A 21592-nucleotide genomic window follows, 5' to 3' on the forward strand; every position below is an offset into this window, starting at 1 on the left:
TAACGAGTGGTCTTGGCACTGTGTCACAAAAGCAGTTGGCTGCAAACGTGAGGGTTTCTCTCGGGGCTCTGCTTGCCTTCCACCCATCCCCACATCTGTCCTTGTGCTGGGGCCACGCCGTCTGGAGGACTAGAGCTTTTGTGGTGAGTTTTGAAACTAGGAAGTGAGAGTCCTCCAGGTTTGTTCTCCTTTTTCTTTTTTAAAGATGTTATTTATTCATTTATTTTGAGAGAGAGCAGGAGCAGGGGAGCAGCAGAGGGAGAAGCAGGCTTCCCGCTGAGCAGGGAGCCCGATGCGGGGCTCGATCCCAGGACCCTGAGATCATGACTTGAGCCGAAGGCAGATGCTTCACTGACGGAGCCACCCAGGCGCCCGTTCTCCTTTTTCAAGGTCATTTTGGCTGCTCGAGACCCCTTCCGTTTCCATGTGGTTCTCGGACCAGCATGTCCGTTTCTTCAAGGACGCCCGCGGGGCCTGTCTGGGGCTCGCTGCTGCTTCACACTTAGTCTTCTGACCCAGGAACCACAGGGTCTTTCCATTTATTCACATCTCCCGTTCCTCTCAACGGTGTTTGGTGGTTTTTAGCGCACACATCTTACACTTCTTCTGCTGTGTGTATTTTAGGAATAAATTTCATTTTATTCTTGATGCTGTCCTAAGTTTTCTTAATTTCATTTCTGGCTGCTCCTTGCAGGTATGTAGAGGAGCCTTTGATTTTTGCATGCCAGTCCCATAGCCTTCAGTCGTGTTGAGTGCATTATTTTAATAACTTCTTAGTGTATTTGGGGATTTTGTGTATACGAGGTCGTGTCTTCTGCAAATAGTGAGTTTTACTTCTTCCTTTCCGCTCTGGATGCCTTTTCTCTCTTCTTGTCTGCTTGCCCTGGTAGGACCTCCAGGACCGTGTGGGGCGTCCTTGTCTTGTGCCTGATCTTAGGGGAGAAGCTTCCGTCTCACCATCGAGTGGGACGCTCACCGTGGGGTTTTCCTAGACGCCCTGATGAGATTGAGGGGGTTCCTTTCTGTTCTTACTTTGTGACGTATGTTTGCCATGGAGTGTTGGATTTTTATTAGATCCTTTTCCTGAATCCGTTGAGATGATCCTGAGGATTTTGTCCTTTATTCTGTGGAAATGGTATTGAGCTGTTTTTACTCACAACACTGCAAACACCAAATGTGTGGGTTTTCCTCAGCAAGCACTTCTCCAATTCTCTGCAGTGTCCCACACTGTAACTCAGTTCTGACACTATCTGCCCGGCATGGGTGCAGACCTCCCCAAGGCTGAGGGCCCGGTCCCACAAGACCGCCCCCACTCCAGATGGCACTCACACGCCCAGGCTGTCAGCAGCCGTAAGTCAGGGTTCTCATGACCCCCTTCTCGAGCACCGTGGTTTGCTGGAACGGCTCACAGAACTCAGGGAAACACCTTACTTATGGTGACTGGTTCATCATCAAGGATATGACTCGGGAACAGCAGATGAAAGACACCCACAGGAGGGGTGTGGGGGGGTGGGGGGGCAGGGAAGGAGCACGGAGCTGCCAGGCCCTGCCCCGGAGCGCCCCCTCCCCCTCTCGGCACCTCCGTGTAGCCGGAGGCTCCCGAACCCCTTCACTTCGGGTTTTCAGGGAGGCCGGTTCCACAGGCGCGGTGGATTAGACGGTCGGTGGTCGGTGTTGGGCTCGGTCTGTGGCCCCTCCCCCTCCGCAGAGGCTGCAGGTCAGGGTGTGGAACAGAGAGTTCTGCTCTCTGAGTGAGCCTTGGTCTCCTGGCTGGCAGCCCCCACCTGTCTCCGAGCACACAGAAAACACCCTCCAGAGAGGCCGCGGGATTTCAGAGCTGGGTGCCAGCACCTGGGACGCGATCAGGGACGTATTTCCCATGGTTCCACAAACACGAGGTCTCTCGATTTTCGGATATGTCGCTGGGGTGATCCTAACCTGGCCATGGTGCCGAGGGACCCATCTGCTTGCATCTTGTCCAGGACGCTGTGTCTGGGTTCCTGAGGGGCGTGGGCCTGCACTTCCAGACTCCTGGCTTCGTGGGACAGACGGACACGTGCCCCCTCCGCTTCTCGTTCGCATTTGCTCCTAAACGTGCTGTTTGTCAAGTGTGTGTCTCTGCCTCTGACTTCTGCAGGAGATGGACCCCCCTCACCCCTTCCCCAAGGAGATCCCGCACAACGAGAAGCTCCTGTCCCTCAAGTATGAGGTGCGCCTTCTCCCTCTGCACCCTGACCCCGAGCAGCCCCCGGGCCCCTTGTCCCCCTCCCTGGCCTGCCGTGAGCCCGGGTCAGCCGCGTGTCGTGGGTGCTGTCCTGCAGAGCTTGGACTACGACAACAGCGAGAACCAGCTGTTCCTGGAGGAGGAGAGGCGCATCAACCACACAGTAAGTCTGGGCTGGCGTGTCCTCGAGACCGTGCCTCCCCCAGCTGCCCTGGCGCTGCTCCCCATTCTGGCCGCGGCCATCTCCCACCCCCTCCGTGGTCCTCGAGCCTCTAAATCTGGAGCCAGAGACGCCGATACAGGACACGGGGCAGGAGTGGGTGTGTCGGGGGGTGTGATGGAGAAGGACACGCGGAGTCGTCAGCCACAGTGTGGGGTGGTTGCGAAGGCCCACGACCTCTGAGACGTCGACCAGAGGCTGCCTCCCCGGGCGCGGGGTCCTGCACGTGGCATGCCGTTGCTCGTGGCGGCGGCTGGCAAAACCCCAGGAGCTGGTCGCGCCGTCTCCGGAGTGGCCTGTGAGTGGGGGCCTCCCCACCGCGCCCACTTCTGACAGCTGCCCTCCCCACAGGCCTTCCGGACGGTGGAGATGAAACGCTGGGTCATCTGTGCGATGATTGGGATCCTCACGGGCCTCGTGGCCTGCTTCATCGACATCGTGGTGGAGAACGTGGCCGGCCTAAAGTACAAGGTCGTCAAGGACAGTATCCTTTGTCTGTAGTCCCCAGCACAGAAGGGGGCACGGGCTCCGCCGCGGAGCCCGCGGGTCCCAGGAGTGGCTGTGCAGCCCTGAGCCGGCCGGTGGTGCGAGGCCTCCGAGCCGGGCGTGTTTGCCATCCAGGTGGGAGAGGTGTGGCTGCGTGGTTGCATCTCGTGCCAGGGCGGGGGGCACTCTGGGCCCAGAAGGCCGGGCCGCAGGACTGCAGCAGGCAGGCCAGGGCTGAAGCTGCCAGTCGTCCTTGATGAGCGCCAGATATTGACAAGTTCACGGAGAGGGGCGGGCTCTCCTTCTCCCTTTTGCTGTGGGCCACGCTGAACTCCGCGTTCGTGCTTGTGGGCTCTGCGATCGTCGCCTTTGTGGAGGTACTGCCGCCAGGAGGTCACAGCAGGGTCTCCTATGGGTGGGAACCCTGAAGCTCCTACTGGCGAGGTCCGCGGGGCTACACTGGCGGGGCTACACTGGCAGGGCCTCCGGCATAGGTGTTAATGGGCAGTCAAAGCAGAAGGCGCCCGGTTCCCGTGGTGCCACTCCTGCCCTGCGCAGCGAGGACCCCGGGGGGTGCCCGGGACGTGCAGGCCTCACCATCAAGGCTGGTCCAGGTGGAAGGAACCACGCCTTCTTTCCAGGACTTCTCCCAGAAGCCTCTCTCCCTGTAGTCTGCCTCTTTCTTTGCTTCTCCCTTGGGTGTAGCATCCGGAAACTTCCATCTGTGGTGCAGTGTGGTGCCCCTCCCGCCCCCACGTGGGGACACTGGGCCTACTTTCCGCTCCATTCCCGACCCTTCCCATGGCCTGCTCCCCACTACCCCCATCATCACTGCTTTTGGAATGGGGAGAAGCAGGAACCCCTCCATGGGCAGCTGTCCCCTGCCCTGGGCACCACGTGGCCGTGTCCGCCTGGGCCCTTGGCGGCTGTAGCACCTCCCTTGCTCAGCCTGGCTCAGTGCCCGCCTCTCTCTCCTTCCAGCCGGTCGCCGCTGGCAGCGGGATCCCACAGATCAAGTGCTTCCTCAATGGGGTGAAGATCCCCCATGTGGTCCGGCTCAAGGTGAGGCCCGGAGGGGGCGCTGGGCTGGGAGCTGCCGCTTTGGCTCCGACACCTCTGGGACTTGGCCAGACTCGCTCTGTGGGCTGCCCACGTGCGTGTGTATGCATTTCACGTAAATTTTCTTTGGAAGGGGGTAAGTAAAGTTTTCTCTCTTGCGCTGTAAATGACACACATGTGCTTGAATGAGGCGTCCACTGTGACCACAGGCTGCGCGGTGTTAGGGTCTCAAGGTGAGAACAGCTCTGTTGGAGTGGGGGGTGCACCCGCCCTGAGTCTTTTCCTGTGTTCATAGTTTTCCTCGATACTCATCATGCTTAACGTTCTCGAAAACGCCCCAGTTCTGAAGAGATTGGAGTGTCAGGAGCGTGGTTCCTCCGAGGCCATTTCCAGAAGCCAGAGGCTTCTCTCCGCCCTTCTGGGGCGGTGTGCTCCCGGGGCCTGCAGCTGTGTACCGGGGCTGCGGGACCGGTGGCGGCAGCCCGAGGGAGCAGGGTGGTCCTGGCCGCACACCACAGGGTCCAGCCTGGCGGGCGCGGGGGTGGCAGATACACCCGGATCGTGTCCACAGGAGTGGGGGCTGCTGCTTTCGGCTCTCTGGGACACACGACTTACCGGGTTAGAAAACTGGAAGGTTTGCCAAGGCAGGAAAGAATCAGCCAGAATCCCAGCACCGAGGATGCCCGCCATACACTGGCCCCCCTGCACGCCTTCCTTGTCTCGTGGGTTTGGAGCTGGGCGCAGTCAGGATAGCTTTGCGGATACGGTTTTGCTACACATTCTCTGTGTGGCCTTTAGAGACTCGACGTACCTTCCTTTGTGTTCTAGACCCTCGTGATCAAAGTGTCCGGCGTGATCCTGTCCGTGGTGGGCGGGCTGGCAGTGGGAAAGGTAATGGAGCCTGTTTGCTGCCTGTGACCGAGGCCAGTTTGTTCTCTTGGGGCCGTGCTTTCTGAGGGCAGCCGTCCTGTGCTTCCAGGAGGGGCCGATGATTCACTCGGGCTCTGTGATCGCCGCCGGGATCTCCCAGGGGAGGTCGACGTCACTGAAGCGAGATTTCAAGGTGAGCGCTCTCCTGCTGACGCGGACGACCCTAGCATGTCCAGGAAGCTCTGCGGGGACCACGGCCTCGCCTGCAGTTGTTCCGAAGGCACGTGGGGCCTGGGAGGTCAGGAGCGGCTCACGCGCAGATTGAAGACACTTCATTTTCAAGATCTGTTTCAGAGCCATTTGTCACGTTTCCCCCAAAAGCCACCAGCATTCTGATGGGTGTTGCACTGACTTTACGTGGGAATTCAGAGACGTTCGTGGTTTTTATGAAACAGTCTTGTGTTTTTACGTCAAGATCGTGTTTTCAGTGCCTCGTTTGTTTGGCATTTGTCTGGTCTTCTGCGGGGTTTTGAGGTGTCGGATGGGTCCTCACGCAGTCTGTGAAGGGTCGTCATTGTCACAAGCCTCCTTTCTTGGCCGTTGGTCTGTGAGGGCGCGTTCGGTGTGTGCTGCCGCGTCTGTTCTGTGGTCTTCGTGAATCCACGTCGGTGGCCGTCCAGAAACCCCTCCGTGACCCCTGTCCCTCTCCCTCGGGCCCTGTCTCCGTGGCGCTCGCCAACCTTGCCGCGCTCTGAGGGAAGCACCCTTGGGGAGGCTAGCTTCTGCGTCTCCCCACATGTCCCCATGTGCTCCCGTTGCAGATCTTCGAGTACTTCCGCAGGGACACGGAGAAGCGGGACTTTGTCTCGGCGGGAGCCGCGGCCGGTGTGTCTGCTGCATTTGGAGCCCCCGTGGGTGAGGAGGGCAGCCCGCGTGGGGGAAGCCGTGGTCCCTCCTATGTGGAGGAGGGGTCTTGATGTTTGCAGACTGGGTGTGGGGTGAGGGTGTGGGCGCATGCCCCCGACAGGCCCGGTGGCCGCCTCTGCCAGTCTTGGTGCCCCTGGGTTGTGGGGTGTGAGGCTGCAGGGGCCACTGGCTCCCCTGTGTGTCCCGGGAGCACGTCAGGGCTGGGCTGCTTGCCATTCCAGGTGGGGTTCTGTTCAGCTTGGAGGAGGGCGCCTCCTTCTGGAACCAGTTCCTGACGTGGAGAATAGTAAGTGCCTTCAGAGGGCCACTCCCTTGCGGAGCTCAGGCCGTGCTGTCCCCTGGCCTCCGTTGCCTGGGCAGGCACCTGGCTCTCGGCCCGCACTGTGGTGCCCTCCCCTGGGGTCTCCAATCCGCTGCGCTGGGAGCTGCGCCCCTGTGGGGCTGCTACGGCCGGCTCTGCCCATCACTCAACCTGAGCTGCCCACTGTCCTGCCGTGTGTGCCTCCCCTGTCAGCCGTGAGCCGTGTTTGCACCCCGTTGTCCTCTTCGGGCCCCCCAGACCCCACCGCACACCTCGTCCCTCGGCTCCATCACTGGCTTGGCCTTGACGCTCATGCAGACAAGGCCGCACCGCGCTTGGCCGGCCGTGAGAGGCCAGCACCTCCTGCGTGACCAGCGGGGAGGGTCCCCTCCCAGCACCCCCCGGGCCCCCCAGCCCCCCGGCCCCCCAGCCTCCCATCCGTAGTTCTGACGGTACGTGTGCTCCCCTCTGCCCACAGTTCTTTGCTTCCATGATCTCCACGTTCACCCTGAATTTCGTCCTGAGTATTTACCATGGAAACATATGGGACCTCTCCAGCCCGGGGCTTATCAATTTTGGAAGATTTGACACAGAGGTAATACACTATGCTCCCTCGTTCTTTCTGATTCTTTCTCTGGCTTGGACCTTGGCCACATACTTAAGGTTCATCCTGAGAACGTGGACTCGGGAAACAGTCACTCTTAGCTGCAGGATTGAGCTCTTGGTTGTAAGTGCCAGGGGCTGGGAGGTGACCTAGGAAAGCTCACACCTGACCTACCCATGCAGGTGAGGACGCTTGGTACCCGCTGGGTGCTCTCGGGGGCATCTGGGCAGTCTACGGACTGTCAGATGGGGTGCGGAGACGGCGGGCCCAGGGTGCTCACACAGTCGCTTCCACGGGGCATGTGGGTGCTGTGCATTGAGACCCTTCTTCTAGGGCCAGCACACATGTGGACACAGCGGAGCCCTCAGGTCGCTCGGGGTCACGAGATGTGTTCCCGGGGCTCCCCTCACTTGTGCCCCCCTGACTGCCATTTGGCAAAAGTTCAGGCCATCCCCACCTTCAGGTGGACAAAGACCCGGGCCAGGAGCGGGTGAAAGTCTGCTCGAACACCCACACTTCTCTCCTGAGGACCTCCACAGTTGTGCGTGCGAGTCCTGGAGGCCCCGTGTGCGGGCCGACCACGGGCCGTGTCCATGCTCGTGTCGGAGTGGAGGGGGCTGGCGATGTTCTCCTCACAGGATGCTCGTTCTCTCCTCTGTGCAGACGATGGTGTACACGATCCATGAGATTCCTATCTTCATCGCCATGGGCGTGGTGGGTAAGGGCCGTCCCACGGAGGGACGCTTCCTGTCCCCCCCCAGGTGGCAGCTGGCGACTTCCAGTGGGGTCAGAGTGTGTGGCGGGGTCAGGGCCTGCCAGACCCCAGGCCTGGCCCAGCTTTGAAGTGGCTGGAGGGGGCCGTGGTCCCCACACCCAGTAAGCTGTCCTCCCACGTCCCGCTCTGTGCACGCGCCCCCGGGAGGGAGCCCACAGCTGGAAGACCAGCGCTTTACCACCCCTGGAGAAGCCCTCGGTGGCGTGCTCCTCTAAGGAATAGATGAGCTCTGGACGGTGCTTTCTAGTCTGGAAAACCTTCTTCCGCGGAAGGAAGGCAGGGCCTTTGAGAAACCTGCCTGTCCGTCTGCCAGGCTGTGCTGACATAGAGCACACAGACCCTGTCCTCCTGGCCTTTCTCCCGGGTCCCTTACACGCTGCCCCCTCCTGGTCACAGGTGGTATTCTTGGGGCCGTGTTCAATGCCTTGAATTACTGGCTGACAATGTTTCGAATCAGGTGAGAAGCCTCCGTTTTGTGGACCCGGGGCCTTTGAAAATGGGTGTGTTGTGGGCTCTGTGCCCATGGGGGTGCTGGAAGGCCACGTGCTGATGGGCCTCCTTGGTGTTGGTTCGTAGGGCGGGGGGCCACATGAGGCTGGGCGTGGCTGGAGGCTTGGGAGGCCCTGGGCCAGGGGACAGTTGGGCCTGCGGAGGCCCTCTTGCTGTCAGAAGAGCAGCTCTCGGAGCTTTCGGGTTTCTCGAAACCTTCGGGGAGGGCCCTGGGCTTGAGGAAGCACTTCTTCCTTCTCGTTCTCTTGCCTGGACTTAAAACGCGGTCGGCGAGTGCCCAGCAGATGACCTGGTGATTGCGTGCGCTGTGTCGCCCCCGGTCGTGTCCTGTGATGGGCTCTCCTGAGACACGGACTCCAGGTGCCGTGGCAGCTGCGTGGGTGTCCAGCCGTCCTGAGGTCCCGTCCGTCCTGCTGTTTGCTCTAGGTACATCCACCGGCCCTGCCTCCAGGTGATTGAGGCCATGCTGGTGGCTGCGGTCACGGCCACGGTCGCCTTCGTGCTGATTTACTCATCCCGAGACTGTCAGCCCCTGCAGGGGAGCTCCGTGTCCTACCCCCTCCAGGTAGGAGGCCCAGGCCCGGTGGGCAGGTCCATCAGGCAGGACGGGGCCGGAGGGTGGCCGACAGCTGAACTCCAGGCTCAGGTGGGCTTCACGGGCCTGCCGGGCATCAGCAGAGTGGACGTTACACTGGACGGGGTTTCCCCGATCGTCCTCCCAGAGCGGCACTCTGCCGGGGGCCACACTTGGACTTCGGAAATGGGGGCTCATGGGTGTGGACTCGAGAAGCCCCAACACCCGCACAGACATGCTCACTGCAGCACGGCCACAGCCCGCAGGGATCAGCCCAAGTGCCCGCCAGCTGGCAAACCGATCAGCAGAACGCAGTTTGTCCACAAGTGGGTTTATTTGGCCGTGGAAGGAGCCAAAGCCCTGACACGCTGCCACATGGATGGACCTCAGAAACACCATGGACAGAAGCCAGACACAAAGGCCTCTGTGTCGTGCGACACTCTGTATACGAAATGTCCAGAACCGGCACAGCCACAGAGGCAGAGCAGATGCCTGGTGGCCAGGGTGGGGGAACACCGGTGTCATGGGTGGGTCCTGGGCTCCAGAGCCACGCTGTTGAGCCCCGGAGTCCCCACGTGCCCCAGTGACCGCGTGTCCTGTGGACTGGCCCCCGCATGCTGGACCTGCCTCTGAAGCCCTCGCCGTTCCCAGGCCTGGGTCCTTGTGTCCTGCCTCCCGTGAGGCCACGACCTGCCCCAGCCATCACGTGGTTGGCCCCTGGCGCCGTGCAGGCCGGGACCAGTCTGCCCCACCGGCCCGTTCTCTCTTCCAACCTTGCAGCTCTTCTGTGCAGATGGCGAGTACAACTCCATGGCCGCCGCCTTCTTCAACACCCCGGAGAAGAGCGTGGTCAGCCTCTTCCATGACCCCCCAGGTACGTGCCTGAGCTCCGCGCCATCAGCCACATGTCCCCACGTGGGCCTTGATCCCTCCGGGCTACTCTGAGACTGACCCGCAGTCCCTGGGCCTGGGGGTCCCCTTCTGGCCAGCTGTGCCCCGAGGGCAGAGGTCACCATCCTTGCTGCGGAGGCGGGCACACTGTGCACAAGGGCTGGGGGCCCAGGGGTGGGCCAGGCCCTTCCCCTCCTGGGGGGCAGCTGCTGGGGCTTTCTCCATCGTGACAACATTCCTGTGTCCCATGGTATTTTCCTCCTGGGAGCTGCTTGCACGGGGCACTCTCCAGCCTGGTGACACAGGCCACGCATGTTTCCTTTTTAAGTGCTCTCCACCCCCACCGTGCTGCTCAGAGTCATGACCCCGAGGTCAAGAGTCGCACGCTCCTCCGACTGAGCCCGCCAGGTGCCCCCAGCCACAGACATTTTTAATTTAAAAAAACAGATTGTGAGGGGCGCCTGGGTGGCACAGTGGTTAAGCGTCTGCCTTCACGCTCAGGGCGTGATCCCGGCGTTATGGGATCGAGCCCCACATCAGGCTCCTCCACTAGGAGCCTGCTTCTTCTTCTCCCACTTCCCCTGCTTGTGTTCCCTCTCTCCCTGGCTGTCTCTATCTCTGTCGAATAAATAAATAAAATCTTAAAAAAAAAAAAAACAGATTGTGAATGCAGACCACTGCTTTTCAGAGCACGCCTTCCATGGGCGCTGATCTGGGCAGCGGCCTCGCCTCCACCCACGGCACACAGGCCCACGAGAGCGCCTACTCTGTGTGTCCGTGGAAGGCCCCGTGTGGTGGTTCTGCGACATCACTTTCCCTTTTCAGTTCGGGATCCTTTAGGCCATCTCTAATTGCTCCTTGTCACGAGCAAGGTCGCTGAGAACTTTTCTAGCCTTTATGTCTCTGTGCACGTGCGATGGGTTCACACAATCTAGCAGGACGTTTAAATCCAGGGTGAGGCCGAGCCCTTGGTACAGGGCACCGAGCTGGGCCGTTGGGCGGACACCAACCTCCGGACTGGTTGGCAGCTGGGGCGGAACGACCGTGTTCTGGGTGAATCCACCTGGCAGGCCCTGGCCCAGCCCCCTCTTCCCTAGGCTCCTACAATCCCATGACGCTTGGCCTCTTCACCCTGGTCTACTTCTTCCTGGCCTGCTGGACCTACGGGCTGACGGTGTCCGCCGGTGTCTTCATCCCGTCCCTGCTCATCGGGGCTGCCTGGGGCCGGCTTTTCGGCATTTCCCTGTCCTACCTTACGGGGGCCGCGGTGAGTATGGGCTTCTCCGTGGGCTTCTCCCAGGGCAGAGGGGCAGGTGCGTCAGAGCCCCTGGCCTTCGGCGTGGCCTCAAGCTCGTCTGGCTGCCGGTGTTGGACCGAGCACGCGATCAGCACGGCCATCTGCAGACGTGTTGGACAGAGACGCGCATAGGGAGAGGTGCTAAGTGTTACTAGAGTGCGTGCCCAGGGCGCGTGTGCCCGGCCTCTGGGGGGTAGGCTTCCCTTTTTTGTATTTCCTTTCCTATTTGAGTCTTTAAATTAAGATTTCTGAAACCATGAGAGGAGCCAAGGAAGGTGCCCTGTCCTCCCACCTGCTCCCTTTTCCGGTTCTGGCTGTGCCTGTGTCGGGTTTCTTCCAGCCGTGGCTCTGGATTTTTCTTTTTTAATTGAGAGGGGATTCACGTACCATCAGACGTCTCGCCGTGGAAGCGTGCAGTTGAGGGGTTCTTTGTATGCGAGAATCACCTGGGTCGTGTGTCTGTTGTCGCACACAGCGCTCTCCTCTCCCTAGGAAATCTGTGCCCGCTGGGTCACTGCTGTGCCCCAGCCCCCGCAGCCGCTCACCCGCCCTCTGTCTCTGCGGATGTGCCTGTCTGGGGCATTTCCGGAGCGGAGTTGCTTGCAGCGTGGCCTGTGTGGCTTCTCTCTTGCCGAGCACCGTGTCGACGGTTCTTGTCCGTGCTGGGTTCTCTCCCTGCACACACGGGGCGCCGCCATCCTCCCCTGCGTGCATCTGTCCCTCCTCCCGCCTTGGCCCATGGACTTCTTGCCGTCTGTGCGGTGTGTGCGGCTGGCACACGTCCTCCGGAGCCTCCCAAGCGGGGCACACCCGGGGTGTTTCCACACTTCCGTTCTAGGTGCTCCCACACACCAGGGTGCATGTGTGTGCGAATTTTGGGGTTTTCTTCTAGTGCTGGCATTGCTGGGCCAGGGGCCCCAGGCGGTCACGTATCCCAGTGGGCTTGCGTAGGGGGCTGCCACTCCTCTGACACGTCCTCCATTATCCCCGCAGATCTGGGCGGACCCTGGCAAATATGCCCTCATGGGAGCAGCTGCCCAGCTGGGTGAGTCCTGGCCGCCACGAGGGCATCCCAAGGTCAGGAGGGGGCGTGAGTCCACTCCATGGTGGCATGCAGGGCCACTGTCCCCGCTCTTCAGCCTACAGGGCTAGACCACCAGGACAAATGGGTGGGGGCGCCGGCACGAGCAGTGGGAGGTGAGAGGGGTCGTGTGGAGCGGCCCGCGGGGGCTGGAGCCTACCCCCGACCTCCTCGGGCAGGTGGGATCGTGAGGATGACCCTCAGCCTAACAGTCATCATGATGGAGGCCACCAGCAACGTGACGTACGGCTTCCCCATCATGCTGGTCCTGATGACCGCCAAGATCGTGGGGGACATCTTCATCGAGGTGCGGCTTGTGGGAAGAGGCGTGCCTGCCTTCTTTGCCCCCTGCTCTGTGTGCCCCCCACCACGCCCCCAGCCGGGAGCCTGAGACTGGGGCTGGGAGGTCTGCAGCAGAGGCGGCGGGAGGGGCCCTCTAACTCTCTGAGCATCACCCGCTGCTCCTCCTTAGGGCCTGTACGACATGCACATCCAGCTGCAGAGTGTGCCCTTCCTGCACTGGGAGGCCCCCGTCACCTCTCACTCGCTCACTGCCAGGTATGGCCTGCGGGGGGGCCAGCGGAACAACGGACACCCCCGGGAGGTTTGGGAGGGCGTGCCGGTGTCCGGATGTCCGGGCGGCTGGCCGCCTGCCTCCTTGTCCTTGGGTTTCCTGCATCGGGTGGCTTCCTGCCCATTGAGCTTCAACTTTGGTGGGAAGAGAGGGCGTCTGTCACGTGGTTGGTTACGGCAAGGCCACAGCAGACGCTCTTCCCCAGGGAGGTGATGAGCACGCCGGTCACCTGCCTGCGGAGGAGGGAGAAGGTGGGCGTCATTGTGGACATACTCAGCAACACGGCGTCCAATCACAACGGGTTCCCCGTGGTGGAGTTCGCTGGCGACACCCAGGTACCCAGGGCCCCGGGCGCGGTGGACCGACCGTCCCACACATGTGCATGGCCTCGGGCGTGGTGTGTGGATTGGAAACTGTGCACGCACATCGAGCTCACCTCCACCAGCTGCAGAAGACCCGAGTCACACGGCCGGGAGGCGGTTTTGGAGGGGTGCTGACTGCTGGTCAGGGCTGCCGGCGCCCGCGGGTCTCAGGCTCCTATCCCACGCTGCACCATCGGCCAGGGAGTCGGGGCGCTGATGTGTGTCGGGAGCGGTCTGGACGGATGCGGTGGCGTGCGTCTCACCACGGCCTCTTGCTGTCTCGTCCTGGCTCCGGGTCACGTCCCGCTGCCGCCCCCGGACTCTGGGCGGTGATGAGCGCGTGCAGGCGGACTGCCTGCAGCAGGGCCAGGGCCCAGAGTTGGGGTCCACGCGTGGAGGGGGCACACAGCGGGGTATGCCCACGGCAGATGTCTGGGGTCGCGGCAGGGTGCCCCTGGGGCGGGAAGGGTCTCGGTCTCAGGCCCCCGCAGACGGTGGTCTCTGTCCGCAGCCCGCGCGGCTTCAGGGCTTGATCCTGCGCTCCCAGCTGATCGTCCTGCTGAAGCACAAGGTAGCTCCCAGGCGCCTGGGGGTGGGGCAGGAGACGGTGGGCGCGGGGTCTGACGCACACTGCCCGTAGGTGTTCGTGGAGCGCTCCAGCATGGGCCTGGTGCGGCGGCGGCTGAGGCTCAAGGACTTCCGAGACGCCTACCCACGCTTCCCGCCCATCCAGTCCATCCATGTGTCGCAGGACGAGCGCGAGTGCACCATGGACCTCTCGGAGTTCATGAACCCCTCCCCCTACACCGTGCCCCAGGTGCCTGCCGCGGGCTGCCGCCAGGGACGGTGGTGTGCGGGGGTGGGGGGCTGCCAGCAGACCCAGGCTCGGTGGTCCTTCCCGGGTGGGTCCGGCCGGCAGCTCAGAGGAGGCCCTGCCCCCTTTGCAGGACGCGTCCCTCCCACGGGTGTTCAAGCTGTTCCGGGCCCTGGGCCTTCGGCATCTGGTGGTGGTAGACAACTGCAACCAGGCGAGTGGCCGGGATCTCCTGCCCGCCCTGCTCATAGGGGACGGGGGTGGGTGGACTTGCTGTCAGCCCGTCGGGGACTTAAGGTTCGGGACCCAGACTGGCCCCGTGCCCAATTCCAGGGCTCCCCCAGACGGTGCCACCCCCCAGGGCCTGGAGCAGAGTTTCCACAGTGGCAAGAGGCTGCTGCCTGCCCCCCTGACCCAGCTCTGTTCCCACAGGTGGTTGGACTGGTGACCAGGAAGGACCTGGCCAGGTACCGGCTTGGGAAGGGGGGCCTGGAGGAGCTCTCCCTGGCCCAGACGTGAGGCCCTGGCCCCTCCCCGGGGCCCCCACCTCGCTCCCCGGGGAAGCAGTGGATCCAGTGTCCCCCAGTCCTCGGGACGTGTGTGTGTGTGTCTGTGTGTTCGTGCGCGTGCGAGAGCGAGCGAGCCGGCCCCCCCGGGTGGGGCCCCCTGCTGCTCCCGTGCTGTCTACTCCCCTGCGGGCCGGCCCAGGAGCACCACACCGTCTGTGCTTCACCTGCTGGGGCCTGGGGGGCGCACAGCTGCCCCAGAGGCCCGTAGCCTTGTCCCTTCGACTCCCGTCTGCGGCCTCGAGGTGACAGGCCTGGACCTGGAGGCAAGGGCCCTGGGGAGCAGACGTGGCAGCGGGCTCTAGAAAGAAGCCAGCTGTGTCCCAGACTTTCCACGTGGTCCTCCGGGATCTTTGCCAGAGAGAGCTGAGAACCATCGGGGGCCTGAACACTTCCGTCACCCTGATGTCCAGACTGACAGCTGTCGCCCGTGTGCACTGAGAGACTGGCATTCCTAAGCAGGGGGGCTCCCGCTGGCCTCTGAGGACTGCTGGCCCAGGGCCACCTTCTGGGCAGCTCTGGTACTGTCCTGGGGCAGGTGGGCTCTGGGATGGGCCAGTGAGCCTGGAGCAAGGACGCTGTCGTCCTCCCCGCCGGTGTCCTGTGTCCCCGGGGCCCCAGGGGACCTTTTCTGGAGGTGATTCCCTGGCCTGCTCCTGAGACAAGCCTGCACAGTTGCCATTGTGGCAGCCTGGGGGCGTGGGGGCAGTTCTCCTTGGTTTGGGCCCCTTTCAAGGGAGTGGGGCCATGAAAAGCCAGTCCGTTCCTGGCGGGAACCGTCTGGGGGACGCAGGGTGACGAGTTGGGGGGGCTCCGGAAAAGAGAAATAAAGGAATCGTACCCTGATGACCAGCACCGGCTCCCTGGTTCCTGCCCAGCACAGGCCACGGTCCAGCCGTCGGGGGTTTGCGGGGCCACTGAGTAGGGGGCTTCCTGGATGGGGATGCCTTGACCGTCCTGGGAGGGGATGGAGGCAGGAAGCCCAGAAACTCACGTGAAGGGGCAGTTGTGGCCAGCGTACGTCTGTGGGATATGCTGGTCTCGGTCTGGACGCCACTCTGGGCCACGAGGGGTGTGATGTGGTCCCCAGACCGGGGCTGACTTTGGAGCAGTCGCCTTGTCCTGGGGAGACCCCGGTCAGCCTTCGGTGGGAGGAACTGGGTGATCAGACGTGGGGAGCACGGGTCCACGCAGGCCTGACGCAAACTGGGGAGCACAAGGCTGGGCTTGGAAGACCTGGTGTGGGAAAGCGGGGGTGTCACGGTTCATGTTGATGACATGTTGAACCGAGCACGCAGTCCCCATGTTGGGTTAAATAAAACACTGGAAACTCGCACCTGTCTCTTTGCTTTCTTACCGTGGCCGTGAGGAACTTGGAGGCGCCGCACGGCCCATGCCTGCGGCCTGCACCCTGTCCCGGCTCCTGGGGGCACCCTGTGTGCTGTCCCACCAGCCGGCCCGCGAGTGCCTACACATCCCTCCCACCCAGGCCAGCCCAGCTCTCCGGACCCTACCCTGCAGGCCAGCTGCCACCACCCACGCCAGCCAGCTCAACAGCACCCCTGAGATCTTCCCAGAAACGGGCAGTTGGGGAGGCCTTGCAGGCCCAGCGGAGTCGAAGGCCCATGTTCCACTGGCAGTTGGGCCACGAAGTCACAAGGTTCTGGTGAGAAAAAGATGGTTCGAGAAGAGCCCCTGCCACCCGCCTGCCCTGCCTACTTTGCTGCTGTCTTGGAAGGGGAGGCGTGAGGGCAGGCGCTCCCTCTTCACGCCCCACGTGCTCCCCAAGGCCCCAGAGTCTTCCAGCCCCGCCTTCCCTGCCAGGTCTGCACAGCTCTGGGCAGTGGCTGAAGCCATACCAGGTGAGCCTCGTGCCAACAGGGGCCGAGCCGGGGGGACAGTCCAGGGAAAGGCCTGCACGGGGGTGCGGTGTGGGCCACCCAGGCGGCTCTGCTTCTTGAGCCCTCAAGGGGCCTTACTGCCCCAGGGGGCTCCCTCTGGAGCTGGGCAGGCAGGGCATGGTCCTGTTTCTGCTTCCTGGTGCTGTGTGTCCTCAGGCGGGAGCCTGGGCCTCTCAGCGCGAGCTCCCTGTTGTGGGGCAGCAAGAGCCGAGGCGTCCCGGGGCCAGGCTGTGCGACTCAGCCAGACGAGAGAGCTCAGTGGACACTCAGCCACGAGCTGCAGTGATTTGGTCCCTGTTACCCTGAGCCCCAGCTGGGAGCCGGCACCCTTCATCAGTCTGGAAGCCACCTTCTTGCAGAGCTGGCTGCTAGCAACCCCTCGTCGGGGGCTTCACCCCCCTCCCAGACAAGCACCATCACCCTGGGGGACCTGGGGCTTCCGCTCGAGGAAGGACTGGCCAGCCCTGAGCTCTTGAGTCTGGAGGAGATCTCTGAGAGGTACGAGTCCAGCCAGCTGGCGTCCACCGCCTCCATCCCGGAGCGGGACTCCCCTAAGCACTGGGCACAGCTGGAGCAGTGGTGAGCCCGGGCAGAGCTGGGGTGGGAGAGCCATGCCGCCCGGCCCCGGCGTGCGTGGCCCGACTCGGCCTGCTCCTCCCCCGGCCAGGCTGGCCGACCTGCAGGCCGAGGTGGCGTCCCTGCGGGGACACAAGGACCGCTGTGAGCGAGCCGTGCTGAGCCTGCTGCGGGAGATGCTCCAGCTGCGGGCCTGCGTGCAGCTGCAGGACGCAGAGCTCAAGAGGCTGCAGGAGGACCTGCCACAGGAGGCTTGGGCCCCTGGCAAGGAGGCCCTCGAGGTCAGTCGCCCCCACCCAGAGGCAAGGCTCCCCTGCTCCCGGGACCCTGTGCCCAGCTCGGGCCCCTGTCTGTGCCGGCCGGGCCACGAGGCTCAGCCTCCCCTTCCTCCTTGCAGCTCCCCAGCCCCCAGAACCAGAACCAGATGCAGACCCTGGACAAGAGGTACCCCTCCCCCCGCACCAGTGGCACAGGCCTTAGTGGGAGGGTCAGGGGCTTTGGGAAAGCAGCGGCTGGGGTGGGACCCCAGAGCATCAGCCTTACCCCCGCTCCTTGTCTTGCTCAGGTAAGCAGAACGCATCCCTGGCCCAACTCAGAAAGGTCAGGGTTTGTATGAACGTAGCGGGAGGCCGGCTGCTGGGCCCCCTGGGCCAGGACTCTGACGCCCAGAGGCAGCCGGGAGGGCTGGCCAGGCAGGCCCCAGGCAGAAGCAGCTCTTATGTGCCAGGCTGGTGGAGGTCCGGGAGGCCCTGACCCAGATTCGGAGGAAGCAGGCGCTCCAGGACTCTGAGCGGAAGGACACCGAGCAGGAAGCCAGCCTTAGGTGGGCACCGCCTGCCTCCCTCTTGGGGGCCTGGCTCTGGACCCCCCACGTGTGGTCACTGGGAAAAGAGGCTTGAGCCCAGAGTCCCCGCCCCCTGCCCCACCCAGTCGCACTGGCCCAGGCCGCTCTTGGCTCCCCACCTGGGGACACGGAGGTCAGTGTCTTGCCCGTGTCTGTGTTTGCAGATGGGGTTATCTAACCCCTGCCTCGCCGGCCTGCAGGTCAGCCTGGGCCCCGCAGCTGCGGGCCTGGGCCCGGGAAGCATCCTCAGTGTCTCAGGGCCCCCCCAACTTCCTGGTGGCTCCCCAGTCAGGCCATCCAGCCGGCTGGGCTGCTGTGAGCTGCAGCTGTTGCCCTAGGTTGGCCGAGCTGGCCGGGAGGCTGGGGCAGGAGAAGCAGTTCCGGGAAGCAGCCTGCAGTGCCCTGCAGAAGAGCCAGGAGGACGCAGGCCAGAGGCTGGACCGTGAGGTGGCCAAGATGCAGGTACCGGGAGGGAGGCCGGGCCTGGGCAGCTGGGCGAGCCGTCCTTCCCGGCCACGTGGTTGGGCCTGGGGCGGGGGGTGACCCTGAGGTCCTGCACAATCCAGTCCGTGGCCACCAGCCACAGGTGGCTCCATCTGGAGAGAGCTAACGTTTTAGGTCCCTCGGTTGCATGAGCCACACTTCAGGGGCCCTTTGGCCGTGTGCAGCCCGTGGCGGCCACTCTGGCAGCGCCAAGATGGAGCTCATCTTTCATCACAGAAGGTCATTCTCTGGCGGTGGCTCTGCCGCTGGTCCTTCTCCCCGTCCTGTGACCAGCACCCAGATCAGAAAATTGAACACCGTAGGTCTGAAGCCCCTTCCTCAGTCATTCCCGGGGCGGCCCCACCCCTGGGCTGGTGCACGCTCCCCTCCTGCTCTAGACCCAGCCTCTTGAGCTCTGCAAACAGAGGCCGGGGACCGCGTCGCCGGTGCAGCAGGTGGGGGCGCCGGCCCCGTGCTCCCCAGCTGCTGCCCACATAGCTCGGCTGCCCAGTTTCGGTGGCCTTCCCCTTGCTGCTGCCCTTCGGGGAATTGGTGTCTTGGCTGCATTGAGACACAGTCCGCCGCCACAGTCGGGAGCTCCAGAAGGCGCCGGGCCCAGGATTCCTGGTGCGCCGGGCATGCACGTGGAGCGCTGCCTTTTCCCCTGCGTGCCCGCTAGGCCGGGGTCAGCAAGCTGTGACCACCACCAGTTTTCGTCAAGTGTGTTCGGCACGTGGCCACACCCAAGTATGCACTGTGGTTTCGCACTGGAACCGCAGAGCTGAGGAGCTGCGACCCAGACCCCGCGTCCCATACGCTTCAAACATCTGCGGGGGCTCAGGCCGCACCTGCCCTGTGGCCATGGGAGCTGGGCCCGGGCCTTGACACCTGGTCTCGGGCGCACTCAGACCCTTGGTGCCCCAGGAAGGGAGCCCGCGAGGAGGGAGGGGAGGGGGAGGGGCCCCACGCTGGGCCTGGCGGGCGAGGGTGAAGTGTGTATGCTTGCACAGACGTGTGTGGGTCTGTGCACACATGTCGGTGTGTGCGTGTGCGTGCGTGTGTGCACAAAGTCACTCAGCTCCCCTGACTGAGGCTCCCAGCTCAGGATGCAGTTCCGTGGCTGCTCTGCCACCTGCCCTGGGTGGCATCTGCGGTCACCGTGAGCACTGAGCGTGGTCTGGATCCACTGGAGCTCGGCCTGTAGGCCCTTCACAGCCCTCGTGCCTGGCCCTCCGGGGGGACGTGTGGCCCCTGCCATCCATCCTAAGGGGGTGTGGTGGGCCCCGCTCTGCAGGGCTTGGGGACAGCAGGGGACTCAGGGCCTGGGGCCCTCTGTGACGGACACGGTTGGGCAAGAAAACAGAGCAGTCCGAGCTCGCAAGGGGGCCGGGGGGCCACCAGGGCAGGGGATGGACGAGGCAAGGAGGACGGTCCGACCACAAGGCAACCACACTGACTCCCCCAGGCCCAGGTGACCAAGCTTGGTGAGGAGATGAGCCTCCGCTTCCTAAAGAGGGAGGCCAAGCTGTGCGGCTTCCTTCAGAAGAGCTTCCTGGCCCTGGAGAAGGTGGGGGCCCGTGGGCCTGAGGCTGGGCTGTGACACCCCCCCCCGCGCCCCCGCTCACGGCAGGTGGGGGCTGTCTCCCCCCAGAGAATGAAGGCCTCGGAGTGCACCCGGCTGCAGGCGGAGAGCAGCCTGCGGGGGGAGCTGGAACGCCGGGGGCAGAGGCTGCAGGAGCTGGCCGAGGAGCGTGTGCGGGCGCTGCAGGGGCTGCACGAGGTGGGCGGCAGGAGCTGGGGGCGACGGGGGCGTCTGGGCAACCGGGGCAGGGGCTCAGGGCCACCTCTGCACGGCAGCAGGAAGAAGGCCGCCTCCTGGAGCAGTGCCGGGGCCTGGACCAGGCTGTGATCCAGCTGACCAAGTTCGTGCGACAGAACCAGGTGTCTCTGAACCGGATCCTCCGGGCCGAGCAGAAGGCCTGGTGGGTGTCCGAACCGCCTTTCTCCGTGGCGCCTGGCACCCTTGGACGGGAGTTCCTGTTGCCCCCGCGGAGAACTCTGCACGCACCAGGGGATGGAGCCCCGTCCGGGGGGCCCTGTGACCATTCTCCGTCCCCTGTTCCCCGGGGTCTTCTGGATGGTTCCGGACCCAGCAGCCAGGCTCCTTCCATGGCCCGGCTCTGAGAGGGGGCGGCCTCGGCTGAGGGACCATCTGTGTTGGCATCAACCCCCAGGGACAGCAAGGGGCACCTGGAGGAGAGCCGGGCCGAGGAGCTGGCCACCTTCCTGCAGGAGAGCCTGGAGGCCGGCCAGCTGGCCCAACAGGAGGCCCACAGTGTGCTGGAGCTGGTGAGGGCACCAGGGGCCAGGTCAGCATCCCCAGGGGGGCCCCTGCCTCCCCAGGCAGCCACACTCGGCCCCCCCTCCGCCCCCCGCAGCTCCAAGAGAAGAGCCAGGCCCTGGAGGTGTCGCTGGCCAAGCTGGGGAAGCAGGTGAAGGACCTGAGTGACCACTTGGTGGCCCTGAGCTGGAGACTGGATCTGCAGGAGCAGACACTGAGCGTGCGGCTTTGCGAGGTGAGCGGGGACCCCGGCCGCGAGGCCCACCGTGGCCCCCAGCACACATCGGCTTCCATGGTGGCCGGCAAGCCCTCGCCATGGGCTCCTTCTTTCCTGCCATGGTGTCGTTGACATCGTGTGGTCCACCCTCGCGAAGCCGGGGTCTCGGTGGCTCCTCGCATCCTCAGGGCTGAACAGCCACCCTGTCACCAGGACATCTGCTCTGACACCACAGAGGAAGCCCCGTGCGGCTAGCGGTCCCTCCCCACCCCGCGGCTCCTGGCCACCCCGACCTGCCGCCAGCCTCTGGGGATTCGCCTGTTCTGGGCGTTTCCTACAAAGGCGCGCACACAGCGTGTGACCGGTTTGAGTGTTCGTCTGCTGATGGACGCCGGGTGGTCACCCTCTCCTGCAGCTGGGGGCGGCTGTCTGTCCCTGTCCCTGCCGACGCCTGTGCCCCTGTGCAGACCATGTGGAGCTCTCAGCTGTGTGCGTTCGACCCTCTTGGCTCCAACGGTGGCTCCAGGGGGCCCCGTCCATCTGTCCGTCCCCCTCCGTGTCCCAGCTCCGGCCCCCACCGGCGTCTGTGTTCCAGGCAAAGAGAGAGTGGGAGGGCTCGGCACAGAAATGGCTGGAGGGCCTGGCGCAGTGTCAGCAGGAGGCCGAGGCGCGTCTGAGGGAGGTGCGGCAGTGCGTGGACAGCCTGCCCCGGCAGGTGGGTGAGGACCAGGGCACGTCGCCCCCGCCCCACTGGGCCGCCTGGGCTGCCCGCCCACCCCGCGTCTGTTGCAGATAGAGGCCGTCTCCGACAAGTGCATCCTGCACAAGAGTGACTCAGACCTCAAGATCTCCTCTGAGGGCAAAGCCAGGTGAGGCCTGACCCCCCGGGCCGCGGCCCACAGGACGGCGGCGGCCCATAGGACAGCCCCGCCCCAGCTCTGGGCTCGGCCCCCACCAGGGGCAGCCCGCACAGGTCATTGGGCTTTGCCGCCTGTCTCCTGCTGGGGACGCCCAGGTCCCACTGGAGGGGTAGCAAAGATGAGCACCCACCCCCTGCACACCCTGCCCTCCTCCTGCCCTGTCCCCCCCCCCCCC

General features: G+C 63.9%; 2 protein-coding genes across 4 annotated transcripts in view; both read left to right on the plus strand.

Moving 5' to 3' along the window:
- CLCN7 (chloride voltage-gated channel 7) overlaps positions 1–15469 on the plus strand; it is a 26089-nt gene extending 10620 nt beyond the window's left edge. For all 3 annotated transcript variants that reach the window (XM_040635567.1, XM_040635568.1, XM_040635569.1), the window contains exons 3-25: positions 2138–2209; positions 2322–2387; positions 2796–2928; positions 3198–3307; positions 3912–3992; positions 4818–4880; positions 4969–5052; positions 5681–5774; positions 6008–6072; positions 6566–6682; positions 7355–7409; positions 7863–7923; positions 8403–8541; positions 9331–9424; positions 10539–10708; positions 11732–11783; positions 11999–12126; positions 12292–12377; positions 12599–12728; positions 13267–13326; positions 13396–13572; positions 13703–13783; positions 14002–15469. In XM_040635567.1, the coding sequence (XP_040491501.1) occupies positions 2138–2209; positions 2322–2387; positions 2796–2928; positions 3198–3307; positions 3912–3992; positions 4818–4880; positions 4969–5052; positions 5681–5774; positions 6008–6072; positions 6566–6682; positions 7355–7409; positions 7863–7923; positions 8403–8541; positions 9331–9424; positions 10539–10708; positions 11732–11783; positions 11999–12126; positions 12292–12377; positions 12599–12728; positions 13267–13326; positions 13396–13572; positions 13703–13783; positions 14002–14088 (2205 nt within the window). In that variant the 3' untranslated portion in view covers positions 14089–15469. The remainder of the gene's footprint in view (positions 1–2137; positions 2210–2321; positions 2388–2795; positions 2929–3197; positions 3308–3911; positions 3993–4817; positions 4881–4968; positions 5053–5680; positions 5775–6007; positions 6073–6565; positions 6683–7354; positions 7410–7862; positions 7924–8402; positions 8542–9330; positions 9425–10538; positions 10709–11731; positions 11784–11998; positions 12127–12291; positions 12378–12598; positions 12729–13266; positions 13327–13395; positions 13573–13702; positions 13784–14001) is intronic.
- Positions 15470–15528: 59 nt separating this feature from the next.
- CCDC154 (coiled-coil domain containing 154) overlaps positions 15529–21592 on the plus strand; it is a 7276-nt gene continuing 1212 nt past the window's right edge. The window contains exons 1-13 of the mRNA XM_040634456.1: positions 15529–15801; positions 16374–16615; positions 16704–16893; positions 17010–17056; positions 17340–17435; positions 17795–17918; positions 19405–19506; positions 19591–19719; positions 19800–19921; positions 20174–20288; positions 20378–20515; positions 21093–21212; positions 21290–21366. Coding sequence (XP_040490390.1) covers positions 15529–15801; positions 16374–16615; positions 16704–16893; positions 17010–17056; positions 17340–17435; positions 17795–17918; positions 19405–19506; positions 19591–19719; positions 19800–19921; positions 20174–20288; positions 20378–20515; positions 21093–21212; positions 21290–21366 — 1775 coding nt within the window. The remainder of the gene's footprint in view (positions 15802–16373; positions 16616–16703; positions 16894–17009; positions 17057–17339; positions 17436–17794; positions 17919–19404; positions 19507–19590; positions 19720–19799; positions 19922–20173; positions 20289–20377; positions 20516–21092; positions 21213–21289; positions 21367–21592) is intronic.

Source organism: Ursus maritimus, unplaced genomic scaffold (assembly GCF_017311325.1).
Source record: "Ursus maritimus isolate PB19 unplaced genomic scaffold, ASM1731132v1 scaffold_2, whole genome shotgun sequence".
Classification (NCBI taxonomy): Eukaryota; Metazoa; Chordata; class Mammalia; order Carnivora; family Ursidae; genus Ursus; species Ursus maritimus.